Source organism: Pipra filicauda, unplaced genomic scaffold (genome assembly GCF_003945595.2).
Source record: "Pipra filicauda isolate LSUMZ 115617 unplaced genomic scaffold, ASM394559v2 scaffold115_size4368891_pilon, whole genome shotgun sequence".
Taxonomy (NCBI): Eukaryota; Metazoa; Chordata; class Aves; order Passeriformes; family Pipridae; genus Pipra; species Pipra filicauda.
In genome coordinates, this window is record NW_024103607.1 from 1411158 (window position 1) to 1426314 (window position 15157).

General features: G+C 44.2%; 1 protein-coding gene across 1 annotated transcript; it reads right to left on the bottom strand.

Moving 5' to 3' along the window:
• Window positions 1-34: 34 nt before the first annotated feature.
• On the bottom strand, window positions 35-11430 carry PROZ (protein Z, vitamin K dependent plasma glycoprotein). Its single transcript, XM_027743443.2, has 8 exons — window positions 11352-11430; window positions 9591-9754; window positions 7888-7912; window positions 4882-4995; window positions 3363-3494; window positions 2032-2117; window positions 1494-1617; window positions 35-963 (listed from the first exon to the last, which is right to left on the bottom strand). Exons 1-8 carry the CDS (start codon window positions 11416-11418, stop codon window positions 452-454), a joined length of 1224 nt encoding a protein of 407 aa, XP_027599244.1. The 5' UTR covers window positions 11419-11430; the 3' UTR covers window positions 35-451.
• Between the last annotated feature and the right edge of the window lie 3727 nt (window positions 11431-15157).

The following is a 15157-nucleotide window of genomic DNA, read 5'->3' on the forward strand; positions in this document are numbered from 1 at the left end:
CATTAACACAGACATGTAAAAGAAGTTCCCCTGGTCTTTGTAAGTTTTACTTGTATGAATCTTGAAATAAGAGCATGAATTCGCTGAAGTAAACCTCAGGGTACCAAGAATTGAAAAGACTCATTGCCTTCTAGCACTATTTAAAATCCCAGAAAAACATCAAAGTGTTTGGAGTTGTAGGATGAACAGTTCTAAGAAATTTAAAGTTAAATCAGTTTTTCATAAAATAACTAGGTTTACTGCATCGTGACTTCCACAGTACTGTATGTCAGCAGAAGAAGGAAAGACAAACAGGCTTTTCTGTATAACTTGGAGTTAAATACATGCCATCATTGCAACTTCCATTGCTGTGAATTGTGATACAGTCAAATGGGTGTACTGGCTGCATCCATATGTTTCCTTGCAATGATTGGTAGGCGTTTGGTGCTTGAGAGTTGGTCGTGTTTGTGTCTTATTTCATTTTTTGTTTAACCCATATCATATACCTTGCGGTGTTGGTGAATAGAAGTGTTTCCCAGTCAGTGTCTTCTAGTGGCCAAGATCCCAGGATACCAGTCAGAAACCAAGTGCCCTTATACTCAGTAGCTAAAAAGCTTCCTCCAGCCAGTCGTTTGTCTACGGCCTTCTGGAGGTGCCCACAAAACTGCCTGTTTGTGAGGCTGATGTTGAGTATTTGTTTGCAGTCCTCAGCAGGAAGGTACAAAACCTGCAGCTCATCAACTTTAAGTTCATCACCTTCTATGCTCCAGCCACTAACTGTACCAGCCAATTTGGGAATTAAAACGTGTTCTGCAAAGTCTCTTTCAGGGGCGCATACAGGAAGCTGGTAGTTGTTGCACTCAACATGCTCTTGAAGCTGTAGCAATGCAATGTTGTTCTCACCGGTGTCTTCATCGTACCGGATGTGTATGTGCTTCTCGCTAACTTGCATTATCTTCTCAGTTCCACTTGTTCCATTAGGCCCTGTGAAGCAATGGCATTTCAACTGCTCTTAGGAATAGTTTATCAGAGACCTGTAAGCTGTATGCAAGACTGCCTGGTCGTGCTGAGGAACACGTGCGGCAGAGAAACTGAAGGTGCTGTTTCTCAGAACCGCTGCAGTAAAGGGAAAGTAGGAATAATACCTTGATGGCTTTTTAATGCTGTGTAGAAGCATGCATAATTTCAGCAGTAAGGACAAAAACCCAACACTGAAGTGAATTTTGGCATGAAACAAAAGCCACCTCTAAATCCACCATGTTTAGCTTATCGCTATATGCTGAGTTCTGCATTATGTCCAAGAGGCAGTTGTCTCTGCTTGGCTTGTAAAAGAGGTATGGGGCAGCTGTAGTTCTAGCTCAGATACTTGGCTGAGGTGCTTAAATGAAATGACAGCATATTTGTTTCCTTTTACAATATTTTTATGCAGCAACAAGTTTAGTAAGCTTTTTTTAAATTTAGCTTGTCAATACTAAAATGTGCTGCAACAAGAGAAGATGTGGTGGGTCACTTACCAGCACCAACCCTGATTTCAAAATGGTTGTGCAGAAGAGCACACTCTGCTGTGGTCAATATGAAGTTACTTTTTAGCAGCACTCCTCCACAGAAGCCTTTCCCTTCTGAGTTTAGCAGTAGCACCTAAGAAAATGCAAAAAGGCAATAGATAGCACTGTCCATGTGAGACTGAGTGATGGGTTTCATGAATTGCTAGAAATCGTGGCCAGTCTTCGCGAACGAAGATTTGGGAAAGGTCATTACCCTTCGAGCCTGCGCAGTGGATTTTTAGGTGAGACACAGTGTGCGCTGAACTGAGCCCACCCTTTAATCCTGAGGTTCATCTGCCAGGGCCGAGTGAGCTTGGACAGTGGCAGCGAGGTCCTCAGGACGTAGGTTTGTTTAGCGTGACCTTCTCTTAGATGGATGGCCTTACAGGGCTGATGAGCTCCATTTGCCTGGGGAAGTCCCCTGACTGGGAATCGAACCTGGGCCGCGGCGGTGAGAGCGCCGCATCCTAACCACTAGACCACCAGGGGACCCCATTGCTAGAAATACCTGCCAGGGAAATCGCTCGTCATGTTTCTTCCTGGTTTCACTTATCAGATTATCACTGTCTTGAAGTCTGCCACATGCACATTCATCTAGCAAATGAATTAAAAAAAATTCAAAATCTTGTACTGTACCATTTCAAGATAGCTAATGCCTGCAAATGCCTTATTGCTTCCACCTTGACTTTTGGATTTTGTTTTTGAACAAAGGAAAAGGAGAATGACAAATTTCTCAGCTGATGAGAATTGGAATAATTTGCTTGGCATTTGTAGTCATAACAGTTTAGCAAGGGGCTGAACATTTTGGGTCATTGTAGTGACTGGATTTCACTGTGTCTGTAACTAAGGAAATGAGGCTTCCTCTCCAGCCAAGCATCAGCACAGCTTGCTTTTTCAGTTTTATATCCTGTATTCGAATTGTGCCAATTACCTGATAGCTGTGGCCCAGTCCAGATAAGGTAAATCCGAGGTTTGCTTTGTTAAAGCTGTCACTCTAGGAATGTGCATGCCTTTCTGTTATGGTTCAAACATGAGTGCTCTACAACTGGATCACCCAGTTATCTGCATTTGTCACTTTCAGTTCACCTTGTGGTTTGCTTTTGGGTCACACAGACTGGATTGTGTTCTGGTGAAGCTAAACCAGAAGACACCCTCCAGGAGCACACATAACATACTGTCATAGCTAATAGGTGCTTAGTCCACAGGACTGAACTAAAGCTAGTTTGATGTAAAGCCCACCTGAAGTGTGCACTGAGTGTGGGCATCAGGCTTTCATCACCAAAAGAGTGGCTCTACGGCTGAACTCCTATTTGGCTGCCCCACTTGCTAATACAGACATGGGTCTAAATATACTTCTGTGGTTTTAGTAGGCCTACTTTATAAGGGGATGATATTGAATGAGATACCTAGTATGAGACTGAAAAGGTGAAAAGGGCTACTGCTTTAAACTAATTGATATGGCAGCAAATGTTACCCTTCACTTATCAGATCATCAGATGTCTGATGGGAATCAATTGAACCTCATTCCCAAACAAACCGGTGTTCAGTGGGCTTACTCTTTACGAAACCTAGGAGTGGAAAACCTGGTCTGGTGAGTGATATGTAAGATGATGCCAGTTCTCTCTGCAGACTCATATTTAAATGTTTAGATCAAATAGCACTTCTTTTACTGTTACTTTGACATCTTAGGTGGTGGTCCCTAGATTTCTCCTTTTTCTACCCAGTAATATTCTCGTTGCTTGAGTCTCAGAGCAGGTTGATCATATCTGGGTATCAGGTGGTGGCCTGCCCATCCCAGCCCTGAACAGGTTCCTCCTGTACTTCCATGCTCACACCTACCTAATGCGATGCACTGTTTTGTGTCCTGCCCAAGCTCATAGCCATCGGCACAGGAACAGCGGTAGGAATTAATTCCTGGGTAGCAGAAGTGGTGACATCCTTCTTTTGCTTCATGGTGACATTCATTTTTAGCTAAACAGAACAAGTGGAGGAAAAACATTGGGAACAGTTCACCTGGAGTATTCTTTCATAGCTTGAGTCCTCTTTATGTTTTATTTTTATTCACTTTGTGTGGAGGCAGGTAGGGATTCCGGCTTGGTAGTATTTCCCCACACATTATTTTTCCCTTGTTAAGCAGAAATTTGAGAGAGCGAGTGCAACATCCACAGACTCATTGCAAACTGTGTTCCCCCAGCATCTCCCTGAACCAATTCTCTGGACTTCTTGAGTTCTGGGGAGCATTAGCCCTGGGCCTTCCATGTCAACCCGTGGAAGGATGCCATGGTTTTTTTAAACAAAACACAGTATCTGCAGGGAGGGGAACTGTTGCACATGCTAAGAAGGCAACTATCGCTTGAGGAAGAAGGCAGCCAAGGTTTCTGTTTTTCAGAAAGAACAAATTCATAGCTCTTATTTTGCACACTCGTTCTAAGAAACTTTAAATTATCAGCCGCCATAGATAAGAAAAAAAGAAAGGAAGTATAAACTTAGAAACATGCTCAGTCAACTTTCCATAGCTGAACAAACACTTGAAGCTCTAGCACAAAGCAATAGGTGTTTGATCTAGCTCATATGTGGAGAAGTAGCAAAAAACCTTATATAACATGGCTCCTTAAGGCTCACACTGAACAGATCCAGTTCCCAGCACTGGTCCAAACTGTGTCACCTTCTGTCCTCTCCCAGAAGCTGGTCACAGTCACACCCCTTATACAGAAAATGACCCTGCCTTGCTGCAGCCAGGGCGTTTCCCACCCCAGGGGACCTCTGAACCAGCAGAAATACTGATGTAAGGGCTGGAAAGTAGAACCTGGCAGATGTAAAAATGTAGGATATGGCCCAGGGTGTTTCATGTGCCAGAAAGCATTTGTTTTGCTTTATGCCTTTCAGTTCCACTGGAAACAGTTTGTCTTCTGGAGTCCCTCTGTCCCAAGGGACCAGCTTGTGGGTGTGTGAGTGGCCTCAGAGGCACTGGGCTGCCTGGGCAGCCAGCCACTCCAGCACTGCAGCCCTGGTTCTTCAGGCCACACGCCACCTGGGACCACAGCAGGGCAAGCAGCCATGTAGCACAGGTGGCAGTGGCAGGGCTGCCTTTACAGCCCACCCATGAGGTGGATTTGCTTCAGCCCTTTTGCTGCATCTCTAGAGAAGGGAGACTCGGGGCAGGGACAGACTGCATAGCCTTGGGATGCTGTAATGTTTTGTAGTTGGGCAGCACATATCACTCCTGCTTTACCAAGAGCTGTGTGTTTTAACCAAAACCATGATGTTTTTGCATAATGGGACACCTGTGTATGGTTTCATGGGAACCCCCTCTGAAAGGAGAAGATAAGGCTTCTCTAGAAGGGGGGCGATGCCTTACCGAAAGCACAGTTCTCTCCCTCGTAGCCCTCAGCACAAGTGCAGGTGTAGCCACGAATGCTGTCCTCACACACGCCATTGTTCTGGCAGGGGCTCGAGGAGCACCTCCTGCCCTCTGAAGAAATGGATAGGGTTGAATCACCACCACCACTGACCCCGAATTACATAGCCCCCTTCCCAGCACACGAGCTTCTCATTCTACTGGAATGATTAAACTGTAAGCACCCAGCAAAATAAAAAGGTGGTAAGTAACAACAGAGAAATGTTGTGAAAGCGGTTTGGAAGGAAATGGGCTAAGTCTCACCAGACTGCTCCTCAGGGATAACTTTAGCCCAAACCTACTTCCAGAGGCACTCTTGCAGCCCATGTCAGAGAGGCTAGGAGGTGCCCAGAGGCAGAGTCTGGTTCTGGAGGACAGATGCTCTGCTTCAGGGAAAAGGACTGAGTTACAGTTCCATGTGTTGTTTAAAAATGTAGTATGAGACTGGTGTTTTAGGTCTCCCATGTTAGGTTGATATGCACTGGATAGAAAAAGTTGGCATCAAAATTCTATAACAAGCATACAGCAAGCAACATCAAAATAGGAGGAAACCTCTTGTATATCTGTACAATTATTATACAGCAGGTCAGACACTAGCAAGTTTAGTCTTTCTGATGAACCAAATGCTGAAACCAGAGGATGTCCCGTTCACTACGAGTGAAGCACTGGGCAAAGCTGCCAGTTTCCCTTCGAGCTGCCTACTGGAAAGATTCCAAAAGAGTTTGGAAACATGCTCCAAATAAAAACTGCTTATTGTAGATATAAGCTATCAGTGAGCAAACCAGAAAAGCCTAAACATTCTAAAATTTGACACTTCATCCGAGAGCTTAGCCTCAGTCAGTGGGCTCCCCTAGTGTGACATCAGGGACAGAAAGATGAAAACTCTACCTATTACTGCGAAAAAAAGCACCAATCGCCATCTTCTCAGACTATGGGCATGCATATCTTTGAGTGTTAAATGTACTAAAATACTGGCTGAAAGAGCTGTCACCTTCAGCCTGTCTGCAGCCAGATGCCACCAGCATACGCCAGCACAATTTAGGCCTCCTGGGAGGGTTTTTTGGGTGGGTTAGGTGGGTCTTGTCTCCACAGCTGAGCAGGCAGAGATGAGGAGTGAGGACTTCCAGGAGCAGTCATGGGTAGCTGGAGCTAGGGAAAGGGTTATGCCTGCAGCCTGAAGCAGTTAGATGGTTTCAAGCCTCTGAAATGCATGCTGGGGATACAGTAAATCTAGCACCTAGCTTTATTAAAGGAGGAAAGAGGAGACACAGGTAATTATAGAGAAATCAGCATGATTTCTGTTACTGGAATGCTACTGGGATGATTAAACTGTAAGCACCCAGCAAAATAAAAAGGTGGTAAGTAACAACCAACATACATTTTTCAAGATCAAATAATCCAAACCATTTAAATCTAATCATATTATAGGATAAGGAATCTAGGGGGAATCAGAGAACATCATAGAATAGAAATGTCTCAGATGACATTGTCATTAAGTGAGTTAGGAAAACACACACTGCTATAAGGCATGGACAAAACTGTTAAAAAAGTAATGTTTTAAGAGAGATTGTCAATGGCTAAGTTTATGCTGTTAATAAAAGAGGGTCAGGGACAAGTATGACCTCAGTTGAAGTGCCCTGACATCCAGCAAGATGCTGCTACATCAGCTTTGACTTGAAGGACAAAGGTGGAGCAGTACAAAACAGAGCGAAAGGGTGACCCAGCAGTTGGGTGGGTGCTCAGCCTTTCTCCCCAGCACTCTTATTCACAATGCAGATTTACCCACTGTACACTGGACTTTGGGGGAAAAGCAAAACAGATACCAGAAGTCTAGAAAACAAGATTATTGGAAGACAGGATGGAAGAATGTGTTTGCTTAGTAAGGAGGAGGAGAGAAGCCACTCTTCAAAGGCAACACTTTAAAATGTTAGAGAAGACATCACAAAGAAGGAAGCACACACTGCTGTTCTGTAGGAAGAAGACAGAACATATGGCTTTTAATTACAGCAAGGAAGCCATTCCTCAGGCTGAAGCCAGTAATGTGTCCTGATTGTGGCTAAGCTTGTTTGCATGGACCATTCTGAACTGGCTGCCCTTCTCTCTTTCTAGAGAAGAGGCAAAGCCTGCATGACATGCTTAGTACAAACATGCAATGACTGAAGTTAGAAGTTAATCCCACCCTCACAGAAGTAATAACATGCCAGATATTTAGCATCATTCTTCATAAAATTTATATAGCACTGATGGGATTCTTCTATGTAATGACTCCCTGGACTCAATGTTTTAGTGGCTTCTGCAGAAACTTAATACTGACTGCTGGTTTTGCCACTCCTTATCTACTGTCTAAACCTAAGATTAGAAATTAATAAAAGCTAAGTTAAAAGCAAGAGAAAAGCTTGGAATGAGCCATGCAGAAAAGAGAGGGAATATGGCATAGTCCCCATAAGCTGGTGCCACAGGCTCCTTGTTCAGAAGGCATCTAGTTACATCAGACCCTCAGCTTCTGCAGATTTGTTTCTTGCCTCAACAGCTGCCAGGGGATGATGCAGCGCCAGCATCCAGAGTTTGTAGGTAGCCCACTAGCTTTTAACACCTATTTATCTCACTCAGGCTTAATTGCTAGGTCTGGGAGATATTGCTGGTAAAGCTGTGCTGCTCTGTTGTATCAGTAAAACAGATATTCTCATAGCCCAGGTTAATTCAGAACAGCTTTAAGTTCAGGAAAGAAGTAGCCTATTTACTATGATAGCACTGGCTCACTTCAACTTTTATTCTTTTTTTGCAGCCTAAAATTTTTCCTATTTACTACTCTTTTTAAAACATCAAGACTTTTCCATGACAAATAGTGACTGGATGTTCCTTGTAGAATAAACTGCTAAAAACTCTTAGAAAACCAGCACTGGATAAGATCATACTGTTCACAATGCAACAGTACTATGAAGGAGAAAAATCAAGGGGCCAGCTTACCGTAGTAGATATCCCAAAACATTTTCTGGGGGGAAAAAAAAGAAAAGGAAATTAGATTTTAATTCTTAAATAATGTCATAACCCATAAATATTTTGATAAAAGAAAAACATGTTATGAGAGAATATATACTGCAGTTTGATGTTTGCACAGATGCACAATTACAAATTCTGCCCTACTAGCAAAATATGCATGAGATGGGAGGGGGTTTGTCTCCTGCTTATTTTATTGTTTCTTAATAAGCTATAAAGAAAAATAAACACTTCACAGGCCAGAGAGGAACAGTTGAATCCTTTAGCAGCTTCCTGGAAAAACTGGCTGGCTATTGTCTCCTTGGCATGCAGCAGCCTGGGAAGTGACCCCATCCTGTCCCATACTGCTTGGCCCCCAGGAGGTGCTGCTGGAGGCAGAAGGGTCAGCACAGAGCAGAGCTGCAGGTCGTCAGCACTAGTCACCATCACGTGCCCTGCATTTCCCTTGGTACTGCAGCTGACTCTAATGCTGCTTTTTCCAAGGGGATACCACTCCCTACCATTCCCTTCCTCAAAGCACCATGGCTATGCATGGGCAGCCCTACAGCTGTTTCCTTTGCTTGCCCTGAAAACAAAATCTCCATCAAGATTCCCATTAAAGAGCACAGCATCCATTTGTACATGTCAGGAGGGCTTCTTGTACGAGGGATCTGCAGCTATTGAGCAAGTGAACCTCTTTCTATAGGTGTAACTACTTGCTGGTGCATTGCTTCCCTCCATCCCTATCACAGAATCACAGAATTGCATTGGAAGGGACCTTAAAGATCATCTAGTTCCCCCTGCCATGGGCAGGGACAACTTCTACTAGACCAGGTTTCTCAAAGCCCCATCCAGCCTGGCTTTGAACACCCCCAGGGATGGGGCATCCACAACTTTTCTGGGCCATGCATTCCAGTGCCTCACCACCCTCACAGTACAGAATTTCTTCCTAATATCCAATTTAAATCTACCCTCTTGCAGTTTAAAACCTTGCCCCTTTCCTACCACTGCATATTCTCCAACAGTGGGTGGTTCTTAATTCTCCCAGTCCCTGTTTCTGACTTCTGTGACTTGGGTTGTGTGGCTGGAGCGCTTGCCATTGAAGACTGGGGTAAAACTGTCATTAAGTACCTCAGCCTTCCCCATGTCCCAGTAACTAGTTCTCCTGTTTCCTTCTGGAGAGGGCCCATATTTTTCCCAGTCTTCTTTTTATCACCAACATACCTATAGAAACTTTTCTTGTTGCCCTTGACATCCCTGGTCAGGTTTAATTCACTTAGGGCTTTGGCTTTCCTGATTCCTGACTGCTCACAGTTTCTCTGCATTCCTCCCAAGCAGCTACCTGTCCTTGCTTCCACCCTCTATAGGCTTCCTTCCTGTGTTTGAGTTTGTCCGGAAGCTCCCTGTTCATCCATGCAGGAAGTATTTCTGTGTGTGGTCAGGATGGGACAACAACCATGTGATTTCACAACATAAGGTGCAGGATGCATAACTTTCAGGAGGGGACTTGAAAAATGTCAGAGCTGACCTCACTTCCATTTTTACCACTGCTTTCTACCTACTGAAGTGGGAAGTGCAAAGATTTTACATGGAGAGAAACCCAAACGAATGAAGCAGTCTGTGAAGCTGTGTTTAGTAAGAAAAAGATCAAGGCAGCAATTTTTATTACGCACACAGGAAAACAAAATACTTACAAGCATTTCATCATTTTCAAATACTTCTCTTGCTTCTTCATGTGTACATCTCTCTTCAAGGCATTCCCTTTCCAAACTGCCTTGGAGGATCTCCTCCAGAAGGTGGGAACTGGCACGCCTCTGTCTCTTGATAACATTGTTTGCCTCGTCAGCTGATATAAACACTGGAACATTGTATGACAAAATGTAAGGTTTTTTTGATGTAAGTACTTAGATTCATTTCCTTGAATACTTTTATCTCCTTTTCTAAAAGAGAATTAATTTTGGCTCATCCATGGTTTCAGCCATGAACTTACATACCTAAAGAGCTCTACTTCTTAGCCCAAATTCAGCAGAGAAGTTGTGACCTTTTACTTTTAGGAAATGCCTGACTTGCTCCCAAGCAGAGAGAATTTGAGGCCCTTCCTGACACATTTTTTTACTCCATGAGACACACAGAGCAGCAATGCTGTAGCACAGCCAGGCAAAGGGGAAACACAACATAAAGGCAGAGACTATTTTGTGAGACTGCATAGGGCTTTCAAACTCATCAGTAGAAGTGAATATTACTTGTGTTAGCTTATGATGGTGGATCCAAACTGACACTCTTCAACCTTAGTTCATGGCAATTTATTTGCTGAGAAGCAAAGCCGTGACATGGCTGAGTTCTCAATTTATTCTCTCTTAAGGAGAATAAATAAAAGCTACCCCTCAGCAATGCTCGTGTTGAAGAGGGCTATATAACATATGACCCTTTATGTGGAAGATACCATAATCTTTTTTATTTGAGTAAAGAGGAGGAGGGCTCAAAGGCATGAGAGTTATCAGATCTTAAAACTCCTCTTTGCAATGATATATGCAACAAAAACTGCTTGCCTGCTGGGCAGCTGGCGAAGTGCTGGAGACTGTTGCCCCCACATCAGGCAGTATGTGGCTGTGTGTGTCTGCAGGTGTTTGTCAATTCTTCTGTACTTGGAAAGTAAACGTGTTGGGTCAGGGAATGCTTAGGTTGTTTTGTTTTTTTCGTTTATACAGCATTTGGAGGCCCAACACCGCCAGGTTAAAATAATTAATGATCACAGAACTGGAAAAAGTCAGAGCAGTAACAAAATTATTCTGAAACTGCATACAGATGTTTATCTTTTTGAAGGTTATCCCATAAGCAATTGGCTTGCACATGATATTAAAGAAAGAAAAAGCTTCATGACCATGATTTATATTTTAAAGAGTTATCTGACCCCCAACATATATTTCTGCTGTGCAGTGGCTCTGCCACATCCAGCACAGCTGGCAGTGCACTTCTACTGCTGCCAGAGGCGTTTTGACCTTCTTAAGAGGTCACCATCTTTTCCTTCATTGCCTGACTCCTCCTTATTTTTGACAAAACATGAAAGATTAATACAAGTTTCTTCAAGCTATAACAAGAATGCATATCAGCCTCTTTCATACAATTCTCTTATATTTATGTCAGCAACAACTAGAAATATAAAACAAAGTTTTCTTTAATATCTGGGGTACTTTAAAATTGTAAGAAAAGACAAAACATTACCCTGGCATAAATGATGGTACTTTAAAATTACATTGCCTCAGTAACCTACTGCAGTTTTCACTTAGGTGCATGAAATAAACAGGAGAAATATAAGGAAAATTATGAAGAGACATTCTTCAGGGATGTTACCCCTGCTGCAAAGTAAACATGATACAAAGTACAAAATTACTGGTGTTTTTAGAGGAGTGGTAACACAAATTAGAATTAAAGGCACAACAAAACAAAGGCCATACCTGTCTGCTCTGTCTGACGGAAAAGGGCAGAGAGAAGGAACAATATTATCCAAGAGCACCTTGTCATTGTTACCCTCTGAGCCTAATGGCGCCTGCCTGCATTTCTGCAGCTCTTGGGCAAAACAGCTACAGGAGAGATGAAGTTTAAAGTCCAGCTGCTCATGAGAAAACAAAAGCTCTAAGGGCAAATCCTGGCTGTAATGTCAACACATGAAAAAAAAAAATCAAAAACCAAACAAAAACCAACCTCCTGCTTAGTGGTGCAACAGTGCCCCTTCTCTTAGTGCCCTGGCTGACAGTGTAGACCTTTGCCAGCGTGGCCGAGAGCTGCTCCAAGATCTGGGTATTCCTCCTATGCCCCAGCCTTCACTTACCATAACACAGTGTGGGTGGAGATGAACAATATGAACATTTCTTTGTACCATATCAAAGCACAAGCTGGACAATGACCACAGGGAGCAAGTTTATGACATGGCTTTTTCATACACTGTCCCCATAAAACATTTGCCAAGGCTTAGCCACAATGGGCAAATCCCACCAGCTTCTGGAACAACCCAGCACCCAAGCATGGTATTTTCCTCCTAGGGATGCATCTGAGTGGATATGGCATTTCTCTTTTTCACTGTTAGGTTCGTAATGCCCAGCCATGAAGCATGTGAAACTTGTTTCCTAATGTCAGGATCCCAGTCCCACAGAGACAAACACACAGAGTCTGTGAAAGGAGGTGTAAATACAGAGAGAACCAAAGCACTCCGTGGGCTGCTGAGCTATGCATCCAGTGGCTGGGGCGACCCTTCTTCCCAGCCCTGGACAAGAGGAAGGATAAACCCATTGGTGTGCAATGGCAATGGTACCGCAGGGAGTCTTTTGGCTCCCAGCACAGGCAGGCTTCTGGGAAGAACAGGAAATGATTTCTACACTCAGAGCAACAGCTGTTGAGACAGAGAGTGTTTTTTTTTAGTCATAGAGACCATTGTGTGTTTTCATGTCATAAATCCCCAGCTATTATCTGAGTATGCAGTTCCTTTAACAGAGTATAACTCATCTGAGCATCCATGGGTAAATCCCCAAATAAAACTTCACTTCCCATCAATTTCAACTTTTAAAACAAGATTCAGTGAGTACTGAGGCAGGTGAGGGAAGCAGACCACATGCCTCACCAAGGCCAGTTCCTGGCTGATGTTACAGCTCACATCACAGACTCTAATGCCTTCAGCAAATAATCAACCTCAGTTTTAAAACTGCATTGTGTCCTGTACAATTTCCACAGGGCTGTTGCTCCAGAAGCTCACTTGGAGTTAAAACTCTTCTAATATCAAGCTTGATTTTATTCACAGTCAGTTCATAACCTTACATATTTGTTTTTTCCTCCTTGATATTTCTGCAGAACTACTTAGTACAGCCTTCCATCCTCTTTGGTTAACTGTGTGTCGAGTTTTCTTTAGTAAATGGACCCTGTGTTGTCTCCTCACTCCTCTGAGACCACCAAGCCCCATCGTACCTGTCCCAACCAGAGGTTTCTTGGCTAGAGAAAGGGAGGGCTGTTGCCAGTGGTCACATCTGGTGGGTGCTGGGAGGCTCAGCCAGTACCTCCTGTGCCCAGGAGCTGCTGTGGAGGCTCAGCTCAGCTCAGCTCAGCTCAGCTCAGCTCACCCCACCCTTCTTGCCTTGCACATCAGTGGTTGTGTTGCTTCTCCAAACTCTTCTGTCTGTCCATCCCCATGGAAGCACCTGCCAGTGACCTGTGACTATTTGCCTTTACCTACTCACTGGTAATAAAATCATCCTGTGCATATGCAGTATAGCAAGTTTGGCTCCCTTTGGCTTGAAAAATATGTCACCACTTGATGTCAGCACAGGACTTTCTAAAACACAAGTTTTAGAAACTGTTTACATTTTGCAAACCAATTAAGGAACTATTTAAATATAAGTTAATTATTCAAATTGGGTTAATATTAACAACACAGAGCTTCAGAAGCTGTATTCTTACCAGATCTTAGAATGGTCATTTTTTCTCTGACTGTATGTATTTTTTTAAAAAAGTATCCCTTGACTGAGAAGCTGTGTCCTTCAGAATAGAACACAGTGTACTCAGTACATATGGCACTGACTTTGCTTTTTCTGTATTGGTATCAACGCAACAGGCTTTATATTTTAATTTTCGTATGACTGTGGAGGGTTTTAAAAGGGCAGTCCTTTCTGCACATCTTTCCTTATGAAGTGTTACTGGGATTTCTTCTTCCATTCCTTTAATTACCACAGTGAGCACATGGTGATGTGTTTCACTAAGGAGACTCACACCCTATTTCCTGTAGCCTTGCTTAAGGATTGCCCCCAGCTTGGAGGGTTACTGGTTCCAGGATGAAGCCTGCAGACAGTGTCAGATATGAAATTAGCAGTTCCTCAGGATGGAGTAACTGAGGGAGTTGTTCCTGCTCTAGCAACCAGTTCCCATGGAAGTAATTTCCTGCCCAGTGCAGTAAGCCAGGGAAAGTGGGTTTGCAGGCCAGCTGCCCAGGTAGTGATGGGGACCTGCCAATGCCACCTACCTCATGCTATGGGACCCTGGCTGGCCATCAGCCCTGCTGCAGCATGAGAGGTCAAGGGCAGCTGTCCTGAGTAACTGGTCACATGATTTTTGGAAATGCATACCTCAGCTAGTGAAAGGGGACAGCTATTATTTACCAGAAAACATCACCTCTGCACTAAGCAAATAAGGAAAGCTGATGGCTGAGCTTGCAGCCACATTTCTCGCTCCTTCCGAGGGGCACGCAGACACAGCAGCTAATTGTGTGTTGTGGATACTGAAGATGGTTCAAGGAGAACTGGACTGTGGTGCTGGTGTTAGTAACCACCAACTCACTGGAAGTGGAGCAGTAGCAGGGGCCCCTCCAAGCCCCTCTGCTCTGAGCCATCTGTGCTGCTGGTAGACCTGGTGACTTTCTTGCCTCTGCCTCCTCTCCTTCCCCATTTTGCCTGTGGCACAGTCCTCAGCACCCTACTGGCTTCCTCTGTGCTCTGTCCTTGCTCCAGGTTATCCAGAGTCCTGACCAGCAGGGTGAGGAGGTAAGAGCAGGTGTGACTGACTGTAGCCCTGCTGCAGCCCACCCTGGGCAACACCTGTCCATCCCATATGGCACAGGCCAGCAGACAAAATGTTGCTGAACTCCACAGCCCCATTGCACCTTTTGCTAAACCTCCCATGGCTACAGCAAGCCACCTCCTTGTCCTCCACATTGTCCTTTTCCACACAGGTCTCTCATCTCCTGCCTGACAAACTGAAGAGGTAAACTACCCTGTGCCCTGAGCGTTGACAGATCCCCAAAGCACCATCTTTTCTCTTAAGGAAAAGGAGGGGATGAGGACTGACTGCCAACTGCCTAGCTGGTCTCTCCCCACGGGGAAAGGCCATGGAGAAGCTGCAGGTAAATCACAGCAATTGTTGTTAGCTCCAGAGAGATGGATAGGGCAGAGGCCAGGTTTTATCATGGCTTAACTCAGTAATTCCTCTGTCAGAGGGCTGATCTTTGGGGTAAATATGTTGTGGAGGCTATTCTTTGCATAGACAATATGGAAGTGGAAGCAGCAGATTCAGGAACAAGAGAGAGCTTTTTCAAATTAGAGAAGAAATGCTCCCTTGCAGACAACTGTTTAGAACAACAAAATGGGAGCACATCCCTCAGCCCTGACTAGACACCAGACTGTCCAAAACAGGTGACTGTGGTCATGTGTAGTCTCAGTCAAGAGCTAGCCATGAGTGACATGAGCTAATCCCATTTCCCTTCTCCTCATGTGAAGCGTGGTTA